Here is an 18,290-nt window from a genome sequence, read left to right as displayed (position 1 = left end):
TGGATGGGGCCAATGTGGGAGAGAGAAGAAAAGCAAAAAGAAGGCCAGGGTTCATCACAGCCAAGGAGCCAGGCCTGAGGCAGCCCCAAAAAGTCCAGATCTGGATTCTCAAGGGGGCTTAGGACAAGGAAGGTAGAGGGGAGGTGGAAAAGGGCTTAGGAGACAGAGACGATAGCGCCACAGAGCCAAGGCAGGTGGGTAATGACACCAAGCCAAGAAAAACTCAACAGATAAGGAAGAGACAGGTTTGTCAGGCTGGACGGCAGGAACAGAGATTCGAATATAAGACATCGTCCTTGTTATCCAGGGTAGTAGTTGTCCGTGAAGCCAAGGGCAGAGGGAAGCAGAACCAGCATGTGCAATGACCCAGGAATTGGAAGGGTGAATTTCAATGAACCTATGTTTAAAATAACATGATGATTTTGTTAGTTCAGTATGGATGAATGGCAGAATGTTAAGAGACAGGTAGAGAGTGAGCTGGATAATCTGACAGGGGCAGGATCAGGAAGAGCTGCTTATGACAACCCAGAGATTTTGGACTTCATCCTGGATGAGAAGCCATTAAAAAGTAAAGGCATACATTCATCCCTATAACAATTATTTACAGAGTACCTACCGTGTGCTGGGCACTAATCAAAGTGATGGGGACATAGCGGTGAACAAGGCTAACGACAAAACTGGAACTCACACTCTAATAACTCCATTCTTTGCACACTGGCTGTGAAGATTATCGCTTGTACGTTTTGCCTGTCCTTTGAAGGTAGAGACTGGGCCTTATTCTCCACTATATTCTAAAGGCTTGACTAAGTTTCTTCTATATAGTAGGTTTCCAATAGCGTTCATTATGGGAATGAATGTTTTCTGAATTTTCTAATAATCCTAGAAAAACAAAGTAAGAGCATAGCACAATCAGATTTATATTTTAGTACATCACTTTGGCAGCTGGGTGGGAGCAGCAGGGATAAGGCCAGACTAGAGACAAGGGGTTTTCAACTAGGGGGATGTCACTGTAACTAGGCAACAGATAATGGGGGTTCAAGCTAGAGGAACGGTGGTAAAGATGGAGGTAGTTTTAGTTCCTTGGCCAACTAATTCAGGCATAGCTCACTCAGCCTTCACAGACTTTGTGTTTCTCTCATCAAATCACTGCAGCCTCCTCTAAAACCTCATTGACTTCTGTTCACTCTAAACCTCTGCATAATTTACTTGTACCCCAGATCTCCCGGTTTTCAAGGTCAAATGCAACAAAAGACAGCTGGTCAAATCCAGGCTGACCCTGGGCATGGCCTTGGGCGGTCATAATGCTGCAGCGAGTGGTGGTGACACATGAGGTCACTGGGACTTTAAATCAGTGCTGATGAATTTCCTCTGCTGCTGAGAGAAAGCAAGCCAGAAACATCCTTGCTGTCAGTGCTGACGGCTACCTCGACAGGAACTCTCTGGCACTGCATGAAGACTGGCTATAGAGAAAGTACCAAGCATATGGCCTCCGCTATATTCACTGGTTCTGACTCTAAGACGTGTTTACCACGAGCCAATATGATTCCATGTAGCCCTTAAGATGTCAAGGGATAAGACAGAAGGGCAGCTCTAACCCATATTCCATACTTATAACAAAACCTTTATGGGAAGCATAGAGTGGCTCATGTGCTATGAACTCAATTGTAAGTCTTTTGTACAGCATTTTTGAGTTTACAAAATCCATCATTTATCTTATTTGCCTCTTTCAATAACCCTGTGGGCAAGGTAAAGCAGATATTATTACTCCCACTCGGCAGATGAGAGGAGCAAGGCTTGGAGAGGTTTTCACTAGCCCAAAGTCACGTGGGTTGTGTAGGTGACAGCAGAAATTCCAACCCACATCTCACTCCACATTCAAGACTCTATCCGTCAGACCTCCAACTCTGAGGAACACTATGGTTTACCACAGTCATGAGTTAGCTTCACCGTCCAAGTCCTCACTGAGGCTATTCCTTTCCTCATGATTTTTCTCATAAGACACTGACCCAGATTGTGAATCTGGAGAGGACCATCAGGTTTCTGTCAGACCCAACTACCACCTAGTGATAGCCAAAGCCAGAGCCCAGGCTCACATTCTGATCAGAATTGTCCAGAGAGGAAACTGTTGGTGTACAGGACTAGCAATGAGAAGAATGAGGGCCCTGACAGCCAGGCTCAAGACCTTGTTTTGCCATGTACTGTGTAGCCTCGAGCTTGTGACAGCTTTCTCTCCGAACTTCAATTTCCTCACTCCTAGAATGAGGGTGGCAACATCTGCCCTACCCACCCCCCAGAGGTCAGAGCCAATAATGGTATCTTTCTTCTCCCATTTCTAAGCAGTTACCAGACAATGCTGGATGCACCCACGCCAGAGCAGAGAGAACTAGTCCCTCCCTGGAGGCCTCTCCACACCAACCTCATCACGCCAGTAGACAATTGGGCTTTCAATCTAACCAGGAAGATTTAAGCCACCTAACAGGAGCTCTCACACTTTTTTCCAGCACACTTCTACTGATTATTTACTTTGTACCAAGCCTGGCCCTAATTATACAAAGATAAATAAGACAGTGTCTGCTCTCAAAGGATTCGAAATTTGATTTAGAGATGGAGATATTAATGGTTACTATATTACTAATAAATACTGTATTACAGTATTAGGCAGCAACTGTGTCTTTTTTATGAATTCTTGGCACCTTGCACTGTGCATGGCCCACAGTAGGACGTGGTAAACATTTATTGAATAAATAAAACTAATATATAACATGATGACAAAGAATACACACACTTCAACGAAAGCATTTCTCTTTTCCACTTCAAAACTTGTGTCTTCATCTATCCCCTTTTTTCTTTACTCCTGTGTTGAAACAAGGTACCCTTCCTTCTTGTGAGAATTAACTCCTTCACAATGATTTCAACCCTATCTCTCGTCTCCTCGGGGGCCTTGTTCAGCTATCCCGCCTCTCTCTTGCATCTTTACTCTTCTCACTCTCTCTACTCCTTTCTTTCAGCCCTCTGACACACTCCAATTTCCCCAAGCTTACAAAACTAACTGGAACTAGGCTCTCTTTTCACGTTCCTGAGTTTGTTCTCATTCTCCTTTGACTACCAAACCTCCTGAAAGGGTCGTTCACACCCGCAGCCCATATTTCTCATTGCCCTTTCATTTCCTATGTCCCTACGTCCCTTCTTCATCTTCCACCGAAACTTCTTCTCTCAGAAGTGACACCACACCTCCCATCACCAAATCCAGCGGTCTGTTCTCAGTTCCCAATCTCCTGACCTTCCTGTTGAAATCTCCTTAGCTTCTGAGACGCTGCAGTTCCTGGCTTGCTTGCTCCCTCTCTTGTCAATACTCAGTCTCTATCTGGCTGCTCTTCCTCTGCTTTCCTCTTAATGCAAGTTCTTGCCAAGATTCTTCTGTTACTTTGCATTAGCTCCCTTGAGAACTAATTTAATATCAGCGCTTCCAATTCAGGAAGCCTTTCCAGTCACCACCTCCCACCCCAAACACCCCCTACCCCAATCCTGCAAAATCCAACAGAACCACAGGGACTGAAAATACGAGAAAGAAAAGGTCCCCAAAGACATAGAAAGAAATGGAATCAACGCATCTTCATTGTCACACTCTTTCTTATAGCCTTTGTCACGTTCTACATGTCCTGCAATGAACTTAGCCCTGCCACTAGTTCACAAGCCCCTAAGACGAGAACTGTTCTAATCTTCTCTGCTTCCCCCATTTGGCTCATGTGGTGCTTGGATAGACAGGCATACATAAGCATCTACTGGATAAAAGAAGAAAAACCAAAGATGAATGTGCGTGAAAGCTCTTGGTAAATCATGAAGCGCTAAAGGACTGACTTAAGCCCCATCATCAACGGACTTCATAAGAAACTTCTGGGTTGGTCAAGTATATTACAGGGTCAGAGCCTGTCTGTCCTCTAGCTCTACAGGATGTCGGACACCCAAATGCCTAAAAACACAGAAATGCCTGTTCTTGAACTGGCCTGGGACTGAGACATGCAGACTGTAGGGGGAGAGAGAGAGAAGAGAGAGCTGAATAGGGCCACATTACCTCTGAAGCAACTTCTTTCATTCATTTTTCATTTATTCAGTCAGGAATTATCCACTAAGCACCTACGAGTTACCGGGAACTATTCCAGACACTGGGAGCACAGCCTTGAACAAGACAGATAGGCCCTCGCCCTCCTGGATGCTCTATTTTTTTAGTGAGAAAAGATGATAAATATAAATAAATAAATAGCCAGTAGTAAATAAGTGCTTCTGTATCATATCCTTAACCATCTCTTTCAAACGAGACAGCCCTGTCTGGTGGCTCTTTCTCTCTTCTGAGTGTACTCCGCTTTGAGGTTTGTTTTGGGTTATTTCTCCTCCTATTAAGTTAGCAGCTACAGCTCAGATGTGCTGGCTTTTCTAACCTCCAGTGAAACAACAGTCTTTGGGTGAAGACTGCTACCCCATTTGGGGAGGCCTCTAAAACCTGCTGCACTTCAAAGGTTTGGGCTGCCCAGGGCCATGGTCTCGGAGTCCCCCTGGGCCTCTAAGAAGAGCTGTGATGCTGTGGATTATTTACCCGAGAATGACTTGGGAATACTTTTTCAGGCTGTGTTCAATTCTGTCAGAGCCCTCCGGACTCAGCTGTTTGCTGGTGGTAGATTTCTGTGTTATTTAGGGCACCAAAGTCCCACGGTCTTGACACAAACTTAAAATTAGAAATGCATTAAATATAGGAAAGGAGGAAGGTCATTCAGGAAAGGCAGCCTTCCGAGGGAGCTGCAGGACAAAGACGCCCTGGAAACTTCCAGCTTCATTAATGGGTTTTACGCAGCATTCAAGTGGTATTTCTCCTTCAGAAATAACACTGTGGAAAGCGTAGGGGACTGGCTCAAACCTCAGCTAACACAGCTGAGTGAGTGACTTTGCAAACTAAAAATAGCTTCTTTCCCACTCGTTCTGACAGATTTTACTTAGACCCTGTGCACAGGTTGATCCTCCAACAAACAGTTTTAGTCCTGCAGCACAATGAGGGCTGATGGCATTTGGGCTTGACGGTTACCCAATCCCTGGTTCAACCCTTGTTTATTTCCGCGTTTCCTGCTCCTGCTCCAGTGGCTGCGTGTGTGCACACACGTGCACGTGTACGCTGAGCTCCCTGACTGCGATTTGGTGCTCCTCAACCAAACGTGGGCAGAATTTAAACCAGGAACATGACTCAGGACCATGGCAACAGACTGCGGCCAGAGCAAGGCCCTCAGAAACACTGGAAATCAGCTGCTTGCCTGCAGTCTTCTAATTCCTCGCTAGCCTCTCTGGGCCTCAGTTGTGAAATGAGGATAACCATTCCTATTCTGGCCCATTTCACAGCATCGCCCTGGGATCAAACAAGAGAATGTACGTGAGAGTGATTTTCCTTCAGACAGTACTCCCATCAGAAGGATGGATGGCAGTGAAGGGGCAGGCTAGAGAGGCAGCATTACTGTAAAACTAAGCCGGACCACTGGAATGGGCAGGCATCCCGGTTGTACCAGCAGTTAAAGCAGATTTAGATTCACGGTTTTAGTTCACGTTGTCCCCACTGCCTGGCATGTCCTTCTACCTTTGTTGAGCTCCTACTCATTTTTAAGAATCTAGTTCAAATAATACTTCTTTTTGTTAGTGTCTTTGGAATTAATCATTCTGTCTTCACTGCTTGCTTGGCCTGTCATACATACCACTAACAGCACTTTTCACTCTGTACAGTAAGGATTTATTTATGTACCTGGCAGTTCTTTTAGGCCAAAGACATGTATTCTTTAGCTTTGTATCCACCTCCCCACCCACTGGCACTGTGTGGCCGACGCAGGAAAGCAGGAAAGGTAGAACTACACACACAGAGCCTGGAGGGCCTGGTGGACGGGGAAGTCAGGAAGGTCTTGTCACCGAGGCCTGCCTGCCCCCGGCAATAAGGGCACAGCCACAGGGACAGGAGTGAAAGCCAAACTACAAGTCCTAGGAGGACCAGGCGGGAGCATCATACTAAGTCCCAATGACCTAAACTGGAGCAGGAGGCCCTGGGGACAAGGAACAAGGGCAGAGAACAGAGTCAAGGCAGAGAGGCAGAGCAAAGCTCAAATGGTACTGAAGCCTGGAACTTCTATATTAGTTAACTTTCGCAGGTCTGCCAAAGTTGAGCCAGCAGCTAGGGGTTAAGTGATCTTGGCTATGACACTGAAGGACTCCAGGGGCAGGAGTCATTTAAGGAGTGATCATTTATGGGAAATAAGAATCACAGATGGAAGGGACTTCTAGATCTATAACAAACCTTAGGAATCACCTGATCTAACATCCCCAACCTACATATGGGGGTGTGGGGGGACTAAGGGTGCAGGATGAAAGGGGGCTTGCCCAGATTCACCAAGTCAGAGCACAACCAGAGCTAGAACCCAGGTCTCCCGACTGCCAGTCTAGACCTTGTCCCTCAGAGGCTGTTCACCTTCAGTCAAATAGGTCTCCTGATGGGTTCACGAACACACCAGGTGCCCAGCTCTACCTGCTTCAGAATCCTGGAGGAGGCGCAATGTACCCACTAAATGAGCACAAGCACTTCTGCTCGACTATGAAATGCAGGCTTCCACCTGTGGGTGGAGTTGAGAGCCAAGGTTCCACAGCAAATGTGCAGGTAGCAGCCTCACCTGGGACCCGGAAAGCAAAAGGCTGCTGTGCAAACAAACCTGTTCACACACACCCTGCCCTGACGTGTGCAGGGCAGGGTAACCCCGATCACTGTGTGGCCCCTGGAATTTTCCAGGAGTGGTCAGACAGGCCTAGTATCTAAGGCAAATCTGACAATGCATGAAGTACATAGTCCTTACCACTGTAAGAACATTAAAGGCAGGCCCACCTAGTCTAAAATCTCAAAGTCTTTCTCAGGCCAGAGATGAGACACAGCTCAGAAGAAAAGAATTAAGATTCTCAAGGAATCTTTCCCAGACTTCCAGAATATTTATCCAGGTGAGGGTACACATGTAAAAGGACATATGTAATTTTACTTCATCTATACAGAAAGTATGTGAGCTCCAAGTACTTCAAGTCCAAATCCGAGCCCTACTGTTTATCTACTGTGTGATCCTGGACCAGTGACTTCTCCATTCTGAGCCCTAGTCTCTTTATTTGTAAAGCAGTGAAACCTGTACCCAGGTTTATTGTGAAGATGAGAAATAATATATAATTAAAGCATTTAGCACGCTGCCTGACCCATAACAACCACCAGGTAACATTGTATTTATTTGCTTTCTTTTGTTCACAGGAAGGGACAGTTATTCCACAGTCCAGCTCTATCTACCTGTGCTTTCTCCTCCTGCTTAGCTGTCCTTCTGGACCCGTCTGGGTAGACATCCTACCTGAGGCCCCAGTCCAGATAGCTCAGTCCTCCCTCTGCTTATCCCTTGGACATTAAAGATGGAAAATGGTCAGCTATGGGCCACACTCAGGTCCTTGAAGGCCAGGAATTATCAACTTAGTTCAAGGCGTTTCCTGACTCCACAGGAGTCCCTGCACCTCCGCGGCCAAGGTCCGACCACGGTATCACCTGGTTTAGTAGGGCTCTTGTCTTGTCCAAGGGCTTGGGCTTGGAATGGCATTTGGTCTTGAAAATTACTCCTAGAAGCTTACACTGTTCACTGGCTTAGCACTGGGCCTCAGGCATCTAGATGCCTGACAGGCCAGACCTAGATATCAACAGCAGAGATGATTCCCAGGCCCGATTTATGAAAACAGCCTGGAGTCTAAACCTGTGTGATACTAGAGCAGAGATGGAGGGGAGCACTACATGAGGTTGCCATGGGGCTCAAGTCGATGCCTCAGATTGCCCCTCTAAGATTAAGATAAAAGTCACATCAGCGTCAGGCTCTTAGGCTATATGTTTGCACTGGCCATGGCTGTCATAGTGCTGCACATCGTGGCCACTGAGGGCATTAAAAGGCTTCAAAAGGGAAGAAGAGAAAGGACCTACAGTTACTGAGTGCCTGACACATGCCAAGAACTTTGCATGTAATCCTCATTGATGACCCTCTGAGACTCAGAATAATCCATGAAGCCTTTGTGTTTCTGCTATGCTGCCTGAGCACAAAGTCTTAAATGTTCTGGGAAAGACAAAGAAAAGCAAAAGAGTCTAAAAGAGCAGTCCCCAACCGTTTTGGAACCAGGGACCGGTGCTGCTATGAGAATCTAATGCCTGATGATCTGAGGTGGAGCTGAGGCAGTGATGCTGGCGCTGGGGAGCGCCTTCAAATACAGATGAAGCTTGGCTCACTCGCCTGCCACTCACCTCCTGCTGTGTTGCTCAGTTCTTAACAAGTCACAGACTGATACCAGTCCATGGCCCAGTGGTCTAAAGTACTATATATACCAAGCTCTCAGCACCTGAATGTGATAAGCAGACAAAACCCACTTAAATACTGCATTCCCTCATTCACTACTGGTAGGAGCAACTTCTTTCAAACAGAATCCAGAGAAATATAGCAAAAGTCTTAAAGATGCTCATGGCCTTTGCCCCTGCAATTTCATCCCTAAGATTGCATATTCAAGAAACAGTTTAACAAAGTATCCACTGCAGAGTCCACCACAGTGCCTATATATATATGATCTAAATGTCCAACATTCAAAGAATGATTTGGAAAATCCCAGAACCTTCCACCCATAATGTTATATAACCATTTTAAAGGATCTTAAAGACCAAGAAAAACAGAGTAAAGAATTTGTGATCAAATAAGTGAAGAGTACAAAGCATTATAAATGCTATCACCTGTAGCTTTGTAAAGTATGTACATATATACACACAAAAAGGAATGTAGCCGTGGTAGGGTGGTAAGATCATGGATTTTTTTTATTATTACCATGTCTAAATTGTCTTTGCAGTGTTGTTTAGCGTCTTTTCAATTAAAGAAAGAGAGAGAGAGAAAGACAGACAGACTCAACCCAGCTCTAAGGAAAGACCCAGGAGGACCGGGGCTGGGATGTGAAGCAGAAATGGAGAACCGTCCTACATACCCGGGAGGAGGAGGCCAGGCAGGCCCCGGGGAAGGGAAGTCCTCTAGGTATGGAGAGGGGTGTAATTAGTCTGATGCTAATTACAGAAGTCTCACTAGCTTATTAATTTTTTTGACAGACTCTGAATGAAGACTGAATTCCTTTATTAAGCCAACTTGGGTTCAGAGGCACATTTCCTGCGTGGCCATCCTCATTCTTCTCAAAAACCGAGCCTTTTCTTTTTTTTAAGGACAGCGGTAAAGTAAAATTTAGTAACAGAAACACACACCCTGGAGAAATTAAGACTCCTGCCTTAAGTGTAGAAATTCAAGACATTTCAGGAAACTACAGGGGCTTGAATAAGCAACTGAACTACAATGTTTTCTACACTGGGAAATATAAACAGAAGTGCCAAATACTTAGCCCAGTGTTAAGGGCCCCTTGATCAGGTTGCAGCCCATCTTCCTGATATTACCTCATCTTCTCCCCCACAGACACCCCCTGCTCCAGGCAAACTGAACCACCAGTAGTCCCCAAACACTTTCTTCACTTTCCTAATCCCTAGACTCTGTTCAAACTGTCCTGCCCACCTAAAAGTCCTCTTCTCTCTTATAGCTGCTTGCTCACGTCTGACCCATTCTTCAAGGCACAGCTCCAAGCCATGTCCTCCTTGAGACCTAACCTAATCCCTGAACCCTGAATTCATTACTCATTCCCGAAGTGGACCCATAGTACCTAGAACCTCTCCAAAGTCGTTACACACAGTCTGCCTCGCAGCATAGTGATCTGGATAACTGCCTTTTCTACCATATTAAACCACAAGCAACTTGAGGCAAGGACCCTTTCGGACTCCTGTGTGGAGCGTGCTGTAACGCCGGGACTAAAGCACACAGCAGACCCTCAATAAACGCTTCACTGAAAGACAAGGAGAAGAGATGCATCACATTTATGTTACGTCACTTCCTACCTCAGTTGCTCCCGTTAAGCACTGCAGAGACGAAGGCGTGCTCTTCTGTGGTCTTGAGCAGGGGAGGGATGAACCCTGCTTTTCCCGTGTCCAGTCTTCACAAGACTCCAACTTCCTCCCTAGTTGACCATAGTCTGCTCGGCCCCAGGTAAACACCTTGCCAGTTTCTAAAACCAAAACATAATTTGAGTAAGGCTGTGTTCTCATGGGTAGGCACTAAATTATAAGAGAAAGCGTGAACATTTCTTTTAGTACCAACTACTATGTACCAGGAGCCTTCCTACCTTCCCCTTAAAGAAAGCATAAGTATTCATATTACAGATATGGGAAGCTGATGTTCAGAAAGGTAAAATGACTTGGTCAAGATCAAGTAAGTGGTAAGTACCAGAGCTGCATTCCAACAGAGGCTGATTCTAAAGCCCATGCTCCTGTATTTGAACACATATGGACATGACTACATAGACTGCTTCGACCACACTTTATGGCCTACCCACCCTCTCCCGTCCCCACGGCCGCCTTGCGCTTTGCCCTGATGTCTGTTCTCAGGCTCTCCTCTCTCTCACCAAGTCCAGGGCCCCCATCAGCCACCTTTAAGTCCCTCAGGCCTCTGACTTGCCCCATGTCACAATCCCTTATTCCCTTACTCTGAGCTCAATTAATGGCCTGTTTCATGTCTTTTCCCCTCCATGTAACATAAGAGGACTTTCAGAGTCTACACTCTTACTCAAAGGAGCAATTCTAACAGTCCCAAGACAAATGTCTACGTGTGCTAGAAGGAAGGGAATGATCGAAGGAAAAAAAGACAAAACCATTTAGAGCCAGAAAAGCATTCAGTTCTCTAGATGCGTCACCTGGGAAACTGGCCAGTGCTAAAGATGATTGAAGAAAATGAAGTTTGGAAAAAGAGAAATGGCCTTTCTTCTCCCAGATAAAAGAAAATTCACCAAATTCATTCAGTTGTACCAAGTGCCGCATTTGTTATTTCAACAGAAATGCAAAATCCGATGAGGCATAGATTATTAACAGATTCTCTGCAATAAATATGCATAACCATGTGCGCTGTATAAATTCTTTATACATGTTTATTTTAACAAAGAAAAACTTTGCTTAAGAGACAAAACACCAAGTAATGCATATTAAATTCTAGACAAATCTACTACATACTCTGTGTTTAGTATCAAGGCTTCATCTGGCCCCACATTCAACATATGGCTTATAGTGTCAGCTAAAAAACAACCACAGTCTAATGGAGGAATTGTCAGATTATGAAAGAGATTCAGGGCTCTGCAGGGACAAAGTTCTCAGGATTGGTCTGCTTATGGACATTACCGCAGATAGCGAGAAGTTCATAGGAATCTGGCCTCTGGGCTTCTTCGAAGAGGGAGCAAAGTCTGGGCAGCCCATGAAGAAGCAGGCATATTATAAGAACTGAGAGTGGGTCCATTCAGATGTTCTATCTAATGACCTCATGTATGCTGTTCCTTTTGTCATGGATCACATTTCCTTATGTTACTCAATTGATGAACCATGGCTCAACCTTTACAGTCCAGTTCATGTGTCACCAGTTCTGTGAAACCTTTCTTGACTCCTCAGTTCTCCACAGAAAGGGTGAAAGCCACCCTCCCACGAGCTATCTTTATTATTGTACTCATCCGCTACTATGTTCCCATTTAACAGGTAAGAAAATTAAGGTTCGGAAAAGTACCCAGCCCAGGGTCACACGGCTAAGACACTTCTCCTTCTACAAGCCCTTGGTACTTTATTCACACTGGTCCACATCACTGAGTAACCACTCAACACTCTTCCTTCACTTCTGTAAGATTAGACCCAAAAAAGCCTATGTGCCCAGGACCCGCAAAGCGACCCATCAAACTGGCAAACCGTCCCTTCACCTGAGCTGGCTGAGTGTTACAACCAGACTGTCTTATAGCAGAGAAATTCCCAAGCAGTCAGACGAGGAGACTGTGACTTCTTAAGTAACCCTAGCATTACTCTGCTAGGAATAATTGGCGAGTTGCTATCTGCAGTTCTACAGAGGAATTATGTGATCACAAATCCCACACTGAATCCTTTCTTATCAAGTAAAACATCTTAGAACCTTCCCTGCTATCGATTACTGATGTCCAAGTCAGGCAAGACTGCCAGAATACTGTGCCACCATAATCACATCTCCAATAGCAATTCAACCATTCCACTTACATAGCACTTTTCACCTTCAAAGCACTTCACAAAGATTAACTAATTAATCCTCATGCTCCCTGGGGAGGCCATAAGCATTCTATTAGAGACAAGCCCAGAAACCAGGCCGACCTGATGTCCAGCCTTCAGTCCCAGCCTGTTTGCCCAGTCAGGTGGGTGCACTCTATGAAGCTGTCCGTTTCACCCCAAAATATACTCTGCATCAGAAAGGTCACAGAAGACAGAGGAGACTCTTATTTTTCTATTTCTTTTAAACAGACACTTATTGACCATCTCCTAAATGCCTGACACATTCATAGGTACTCTCTCAATTAATTCTCATAAAAAGTCTGTGACATATGTATTATTAAGTTTATTTCACAGATGAGGTTAAATAACTCGAGAGGTTAAATGACTTATTCAAGTCCAAACAATCAGCAAGTGATGGAATCAAGATTTAAACCTGTCTTCTGACTCCAGGACCAATGGCATCTCCAGTGATTGCACAGCTGCTGTCACGAATGCATAAAACCTGGCTGATGAAACAGCCGTTCTCACAGTGTTTGAGGAGGGGGAAAATCCAGATTAAATGGATGTGTTCTGTGTACCATCCAGCTTTCCTCACTTCCCAGGAGGACATGCAGAACTCAGGACTATAAGTCCTGAAATACAGACATTAAACACAAGGATTATGATTTCAGGTCACCTGGAGTAAAAGGAAATAATCAATTCACACACAAAAGATGTTCATTGCTGCATTGTAGATAAGTGTCTGCCTCAGGCTAAAGCACGCCATCAAATCCAAGGAGATTCAGATCACAAATGTAACAAATGAATCTCTTCCTTAGAGTAAAGAATTATATATTACTACGATAAAATAGAGATACATTAATGTCACTCAAAAAGTATAGCTTTGTGTCTCCAGATAAATGATAATCCTATGAAAATAAAGTCAGCAAGCAAAACATAATTTAAAGACATGTTCATGTGAGAATTAACATAGAATAACTATGGAGCCAAGAAATATACATGGCAAAAGATCTCAACGCAAAGTAGAAAAGAGCAGGGGCCAAATGAGCAGTATTGACAAAGCATGCCCGGGGAGCCTGGAGGAAGCATTTCAAGCAAGAATTGTCCTGGCAAGCTTGATGGAACAAGTGGCATTTAAGGTGAACTTCTGGATAGGAAAAGAAAATAAGAGAGAATATCTAGGAATGGAAGAGGGGATGAACAATGACAGAAATCGAAAAGACACAAGGTGGGGCAGGTGGAGCGAGGGTGACGGGCGTGAGGAAGGGGACCGGGAGGACAGTCGAGACTCTCAGTGGAGGGCCAGCCACAGGGAAATGCCGGGCTCAGGGTCTGGACCTCACCTTCCAGGCCAGGATCCCCAAACACACCAGCTTGCACTCCCTTATTAGTAAAACATTTTTTAACATATCACCAATATATGTATGTTCATTTATTTACACATATTGGTGTAAATATGTATAAATATTTACTTGTATTGCATACATTTATAAATTATAAATATACCTTCACTCAAAAATATACAGTATAAAACATACTCAAAAAAGTCGAAAATTTAAAAGAATGAGATAAAAACATATAAATGATGTCAGTTTTCTCTCTCCACACCCTGGAAATTTGTCTTACACACTCACTTTAGGGACAACTGATAGACCATGGGGAGACTGCAGACTTTTGAGCAGGTGTAGGGCCTAATGAAAGGAATGATTTGGGATGGTAGACCTGGCATAGGATTGGAGGAGGTCAGTAATAATGATATTCACAGCTAACACTTCCGTAGCACCTACTATGTGCCAGGCACTATTGTAAACATTCTCTACACAGTTTCCTGTTGGGACGGCCCAACAATCCCATAAGATAGGCATTCCTAACTGCCCCATTTTACTGGCAGGGAATGAGGCACTTACCCAAAGTCACAGTGGTAATAAATAAAAAGGGGACAAGGGAAAGAAGGAAGGAAACTCCTACAGCGCGACAGCTTAAGAGGCATTGGGACTGAAACAAGGGCCGGAGTCACGAGGAAAGGGATGGGGGAAGTGCCCCGAAGTCAGGGTAGACTCAGGACAGTAGGCGGATGTGAACATTCAAGGGGGCATCTTCCTTTACTGTCCATCAAAGGGCTGCCTGGAACGGTAGCAAAGGCAGGTGAGAAGCCACAGCTATAGGCGCAGTGAGAATCTAAGCTCTTCAGGGAAGAGGAATTTTTACCTGTTCCAGGGAAAGGCATCCTGAAGATGATAAGAAGATAGATTACAGTGTAATATAAGGAACATCCACATTTTCTTAACAGAATTTGACCCCAAAGGGAACAGAATGTTATTGAAGATATCAAAATGGAGTTAGCAAACAGAGGTGGATGTTCTAAAAAGAAACCCAGGGGTCAGGCAGGCAGAGAAAAGGCCATATGACCTCTGCAGTCCCTCCCAGCTAATATTCCAGGATGCTACGAAGTCTTCTGAAACACACACACACACACACACACACACACACACACACACACACACACGTGCGCGAAGGAGGAGGAGACTGCTCTCTACCTATGAGTTTGTTGTAATTCATCTGTTTATAAATACCAGCTACTTTGGGGGTTATTATGTTTTAGAGTGTAAGAATCTTATTTCTGTAACTCATCCTTTGCTCTGCCACACTGACAGAGATTTTATAGAAAGGCATTTGGTGACAATAAGCAAGGGCTGGTCAAACACAGAACTAACTGCCTGAGTCACCCGGCTAATCTTCCCATGTGAGGAGCAGGAAAGAGGGAAGAGAGAGCTCAGAGAGCGGGCACCGGAAGCAGTCTCACCAAGCCGCTCTTCCACAAAGCCTCTTTACCGCTCCCCTCTGTCCCCGGATGTCTCTACTACTCCTGACCCCGTTCACCTAGTCAACTGTTACTCACTCACTCTTCAGTTCTACTGAGCCCTCAATCCAGATCAGACTGTTCTGTGCAACAATCTCAGAGAACCACGTTCCTCATCTTGGGATCACTGATGCCAGTTTATAAATGGATACTCATTAGGAAGACTGTTCGATTAATGTCTGTCTCCCCCTCTGGAGAGCCAGCTCTATGCTAGCAGGGGCTCTCTGTTTTAGCTCATTGCTTATCCTAGAATAATGCCCAGCACAAAGGAAATGCTCATTAAATATTTGCTGCATGAATAAATAAATGCATTAATCTACCTGCTTCTTGCTCACCACTACTAAACTGTATCATTCACTGGCTCCACCTTGAGCATATTATTCCACATCTGTAAAATGGGAATAATAACATTGACCTCACAGGGTTGTTGCAAGGATATTTTTGCATAAAGTGCATGACACGTAATAGTAAATGTTAACCACTATTACTATTATTCCCCTGACCTGAACACCACCAGTCTTATCAAGGATTTCCACAGTTCCACCCACAGTTTCCACCAATTTGTCAAATCTTTTCAACCAAGTCCCATCTACCAATGTCTTAGGGTCAATGTCTCTGCTGATAATCCAAGAAAAGGAAGAGCGTTGAAGGCTCCATCACGGAATTCTAGATGTTTGTAAGACTCAAGATCATCTCTGACACATCAGAGGCCTCTGAAGTACTGCACAATACAAATCAATTAAAGCTAAGAAAAAAGAAGAAAGAGGAAAAGAAGTGGAGAAGAGAGGTGAAGCGAGGTAAGCTGGAGAAGGGAGGAAGTTTAACCGAAGACTCAGGCGACCTGGATCCTAATCCTGGCTTCTCTCCTAGGCTACATGACTTTGAACAGGTCCCTTCTCTAGGGACCTAGTTTTCCCATCCATAAAATAAGAGGGCTGGAATAGCGACATTTTCCTAATCTAAACTTTTAATAAACAACGTCTAAAACTCCTCAGTGTCAAAATAAGCAGCGTACAATCTAATGTTATTGGTGCCTTTGGAATATTTAGTCTGACCAGTGACCTAAAAGAAAACATCCACTTTAATATCAAAGACTATTCACACAGCTCACAATTTAAATAAAAATCGGGACTTGACTGCATATCGTATTATATTTTAGTAAAATTTCTCTCATCTCCAAAGTCATGTCATGAACAATATCACATAATAAAAAGTTTGGAATTTTTAAAAAGTTAATGCAAGGATAAAATTTCCAAACATGAGCTGCCCAACCAAAAAAGGGGAGAAGCAGCAGCCTGCAAAGAGAGTGAACAAAAGGTAAAGGACTGGGGAGAATTTACTTATCAAAAGCTGACTGTATAAAACTCTGCTTTAAGGTACTACCATTAAGTTAATTTAATCTATCCTTAATAATTGGAGCAAACCCCATTTTACAGAAAAAGGAACAGATCACAGAAGTTAAATGACTTGCTCAAGATGCTACAGCTGGAACATGGCAAAGCTGCAATAATAATGATAATAATAATACTCATAGCTGATATTTTGAGGGTACTTATTTCATGCTAAACTCTTTCTATGAATTGTTCCATTTAGTCCACAAAAACACCCCATGAGTATGTATTATCATAATCCTCAAATTACAGGTGAGGACATTTAAAGCACAGAGAGAGGTTAAGTCTTGGGCTGAGAGTCCGCAGCTGTCAGTGGCAGAACCCAGATGGAACCCAGCAGCCTGGCATTGGAGTCAGGGCCCCCAGTCACTGCCCCTCAGAGGACACACTGCTTTTCACTGGATCACACTGCCTCTTCTAAACATTCCAAGGACTTGCAGAGAGTCACAGGGAGGCACACGTGGGCTAAGGACACAAAGAGAGCCCAGCAGTGAGTGACCAAGTGAGCTTCATCCTTGGCCTACATAGCAAAGATCAGAGTCCCAAAACATGTCGGGCATTCCACACGGCTGCTCCATTTTCACCTTTGACTATGAGCTGTCAAATCGGGGGCACCGGTGATAGAAGTCAAGGTAAACTACACCCTGAGGAGTCCCCAGACCAGCTGCAGGACTACCTATACCACACAAGGTTGGAGTTTCCCAGAAAAAGATGAATGTTTTCTTCTTTCAAACCATATAAGGACATCTCAGGAAGCCCTAGTCTTAGATTGTTTAGTAGCTCCCTTGCCTTCCACACAGTCTCTCCCTCCAAATGTTCTTCAATGCCGGATGGCTGCCCCTCTGTCAAGGGCATACTCTACTTCCTCACTCCCAGGCCTCAGGGACATGCTGTGCCCCAGCCCACAATGCTGGTCAGCCTGTAATGTCAGTGGGCCTGCTTGTTCCACCTACAGGATCCCTTCTCACCCTTCAGGGCCTGGCTCACATGCCGCTGCCTCCCTAAAGCATCCCATCATCTCCTGGTCAGAATAAGCCATCTTTCCCTTTAGGAGCCACTGTCATGGTGCTTGTACCCTCTGTTCCAACAACTATTCTATGCTGCCAAATATAAGATTTAACGACATGTCTTATGTTGCCCTCTGTATTAGTCAAGGTTATCCAGAGAAACAGAACAGTTATATGGAAAGAGATTTACAAGGAACTGGCGCACATGACTATGGAGGCTGGCAAGTCCAAAATCTGTAGAGCTGATGTCTCAGTTCAAAGGCTCTCATGCAGGAAGAGCTGATGTTCCACTTGGAAAGCAGGATAATTCTCTTACTCAGGGAAAGGTCAGCCTTTTGTCCTATTCGGGACTTCAACTGATTGGGTGAGGCCCACCCACACTAGGGAGAGCAATCTGCTTTACTCAATTTACATGTAAATGTTAATTTCATCCAAAAACATCTTCACAGATATACTCTGAACAATGTTTACCAAATATCTGGGTGCCATGTGGCCCAGTTAAGTTGATACATAAAATTAACCACCATACCCACTAAAGGGTGAAGAACAGTTATCCTTTCTCCCTGCATTCCTCATAGTACCTAGTATAGTATAGGGCCTGACCAAGAGCAGATATTCAATGTTTGCTGAAAGAAAAAGGAGTTATAGACATCACTCTCACCATGGACTTTCATATGCCACCAACGACATCAGAGACCATCTCACCCAACTCCCCAAAGAGAAAATGAAACTGAGGAAAGTAAATAACTTTTCCAAATCACAAAGAATACTTACAAGCAAAGCCAGGCACTCATAATATTCAAAAAATTGTTACTGAGCCCTTTCTCTATGCC

The 18,290-nt window shown here is 44.5% G+C and overlaps 1 protein-coding gene across 9 annotated transcripts in view; it reads right to left on the bottom strand.

Moving 5' to 3' along the window:
- SERGEF (secretion regulating guanine nucleotide exchange factor) overlaps positions 1 to 18,290 on the bottom strand; it is a 185,153-nt gene that overhangs the window by 128,357 nt on the left and 38,506 nt on the right. For all 9 annotated transcript variants that reach the window (XR_002776808.1, XM_023522146.1, XM_023522145.1 and 6 more), the window contains one exon: positions 9,992 to 10,158. Coding sequence is in view for 8 of the 9 variants with exons in the window: in XM_023522146.1 (XP_023377914.1) it covers positions 9,992 to 10,158 (167 nt within the window). In the remaining variant the exon portion in view is untranslated. The remainder of the gene's footprint in view (positions 1 to 9,991; positions 10,159 to 18,290) is intronic.

Source organism: Pteropus vampyrus, unplaced genomic scaffold, assembly GCF_000151845.1.
Source record: "Pteropus vampyrus isolate Shadow unplaced genomic scaffold, Pvam_2.0 Scaffold334, whole genome shotgun sequence".
In the NCBI taxonomy this organism is placed as follows: Eukaryota; Metazoa; Chordata; class Mammalia; order Chiroptera; family Pteropodidae; genus Pteropus; species Pteropus vampyrus.
The sequence above is the reverse complement of the archived record's forward strand: the minus strand, read 5'-3'. Positions and strand labels throughout refer to the sequence as shown.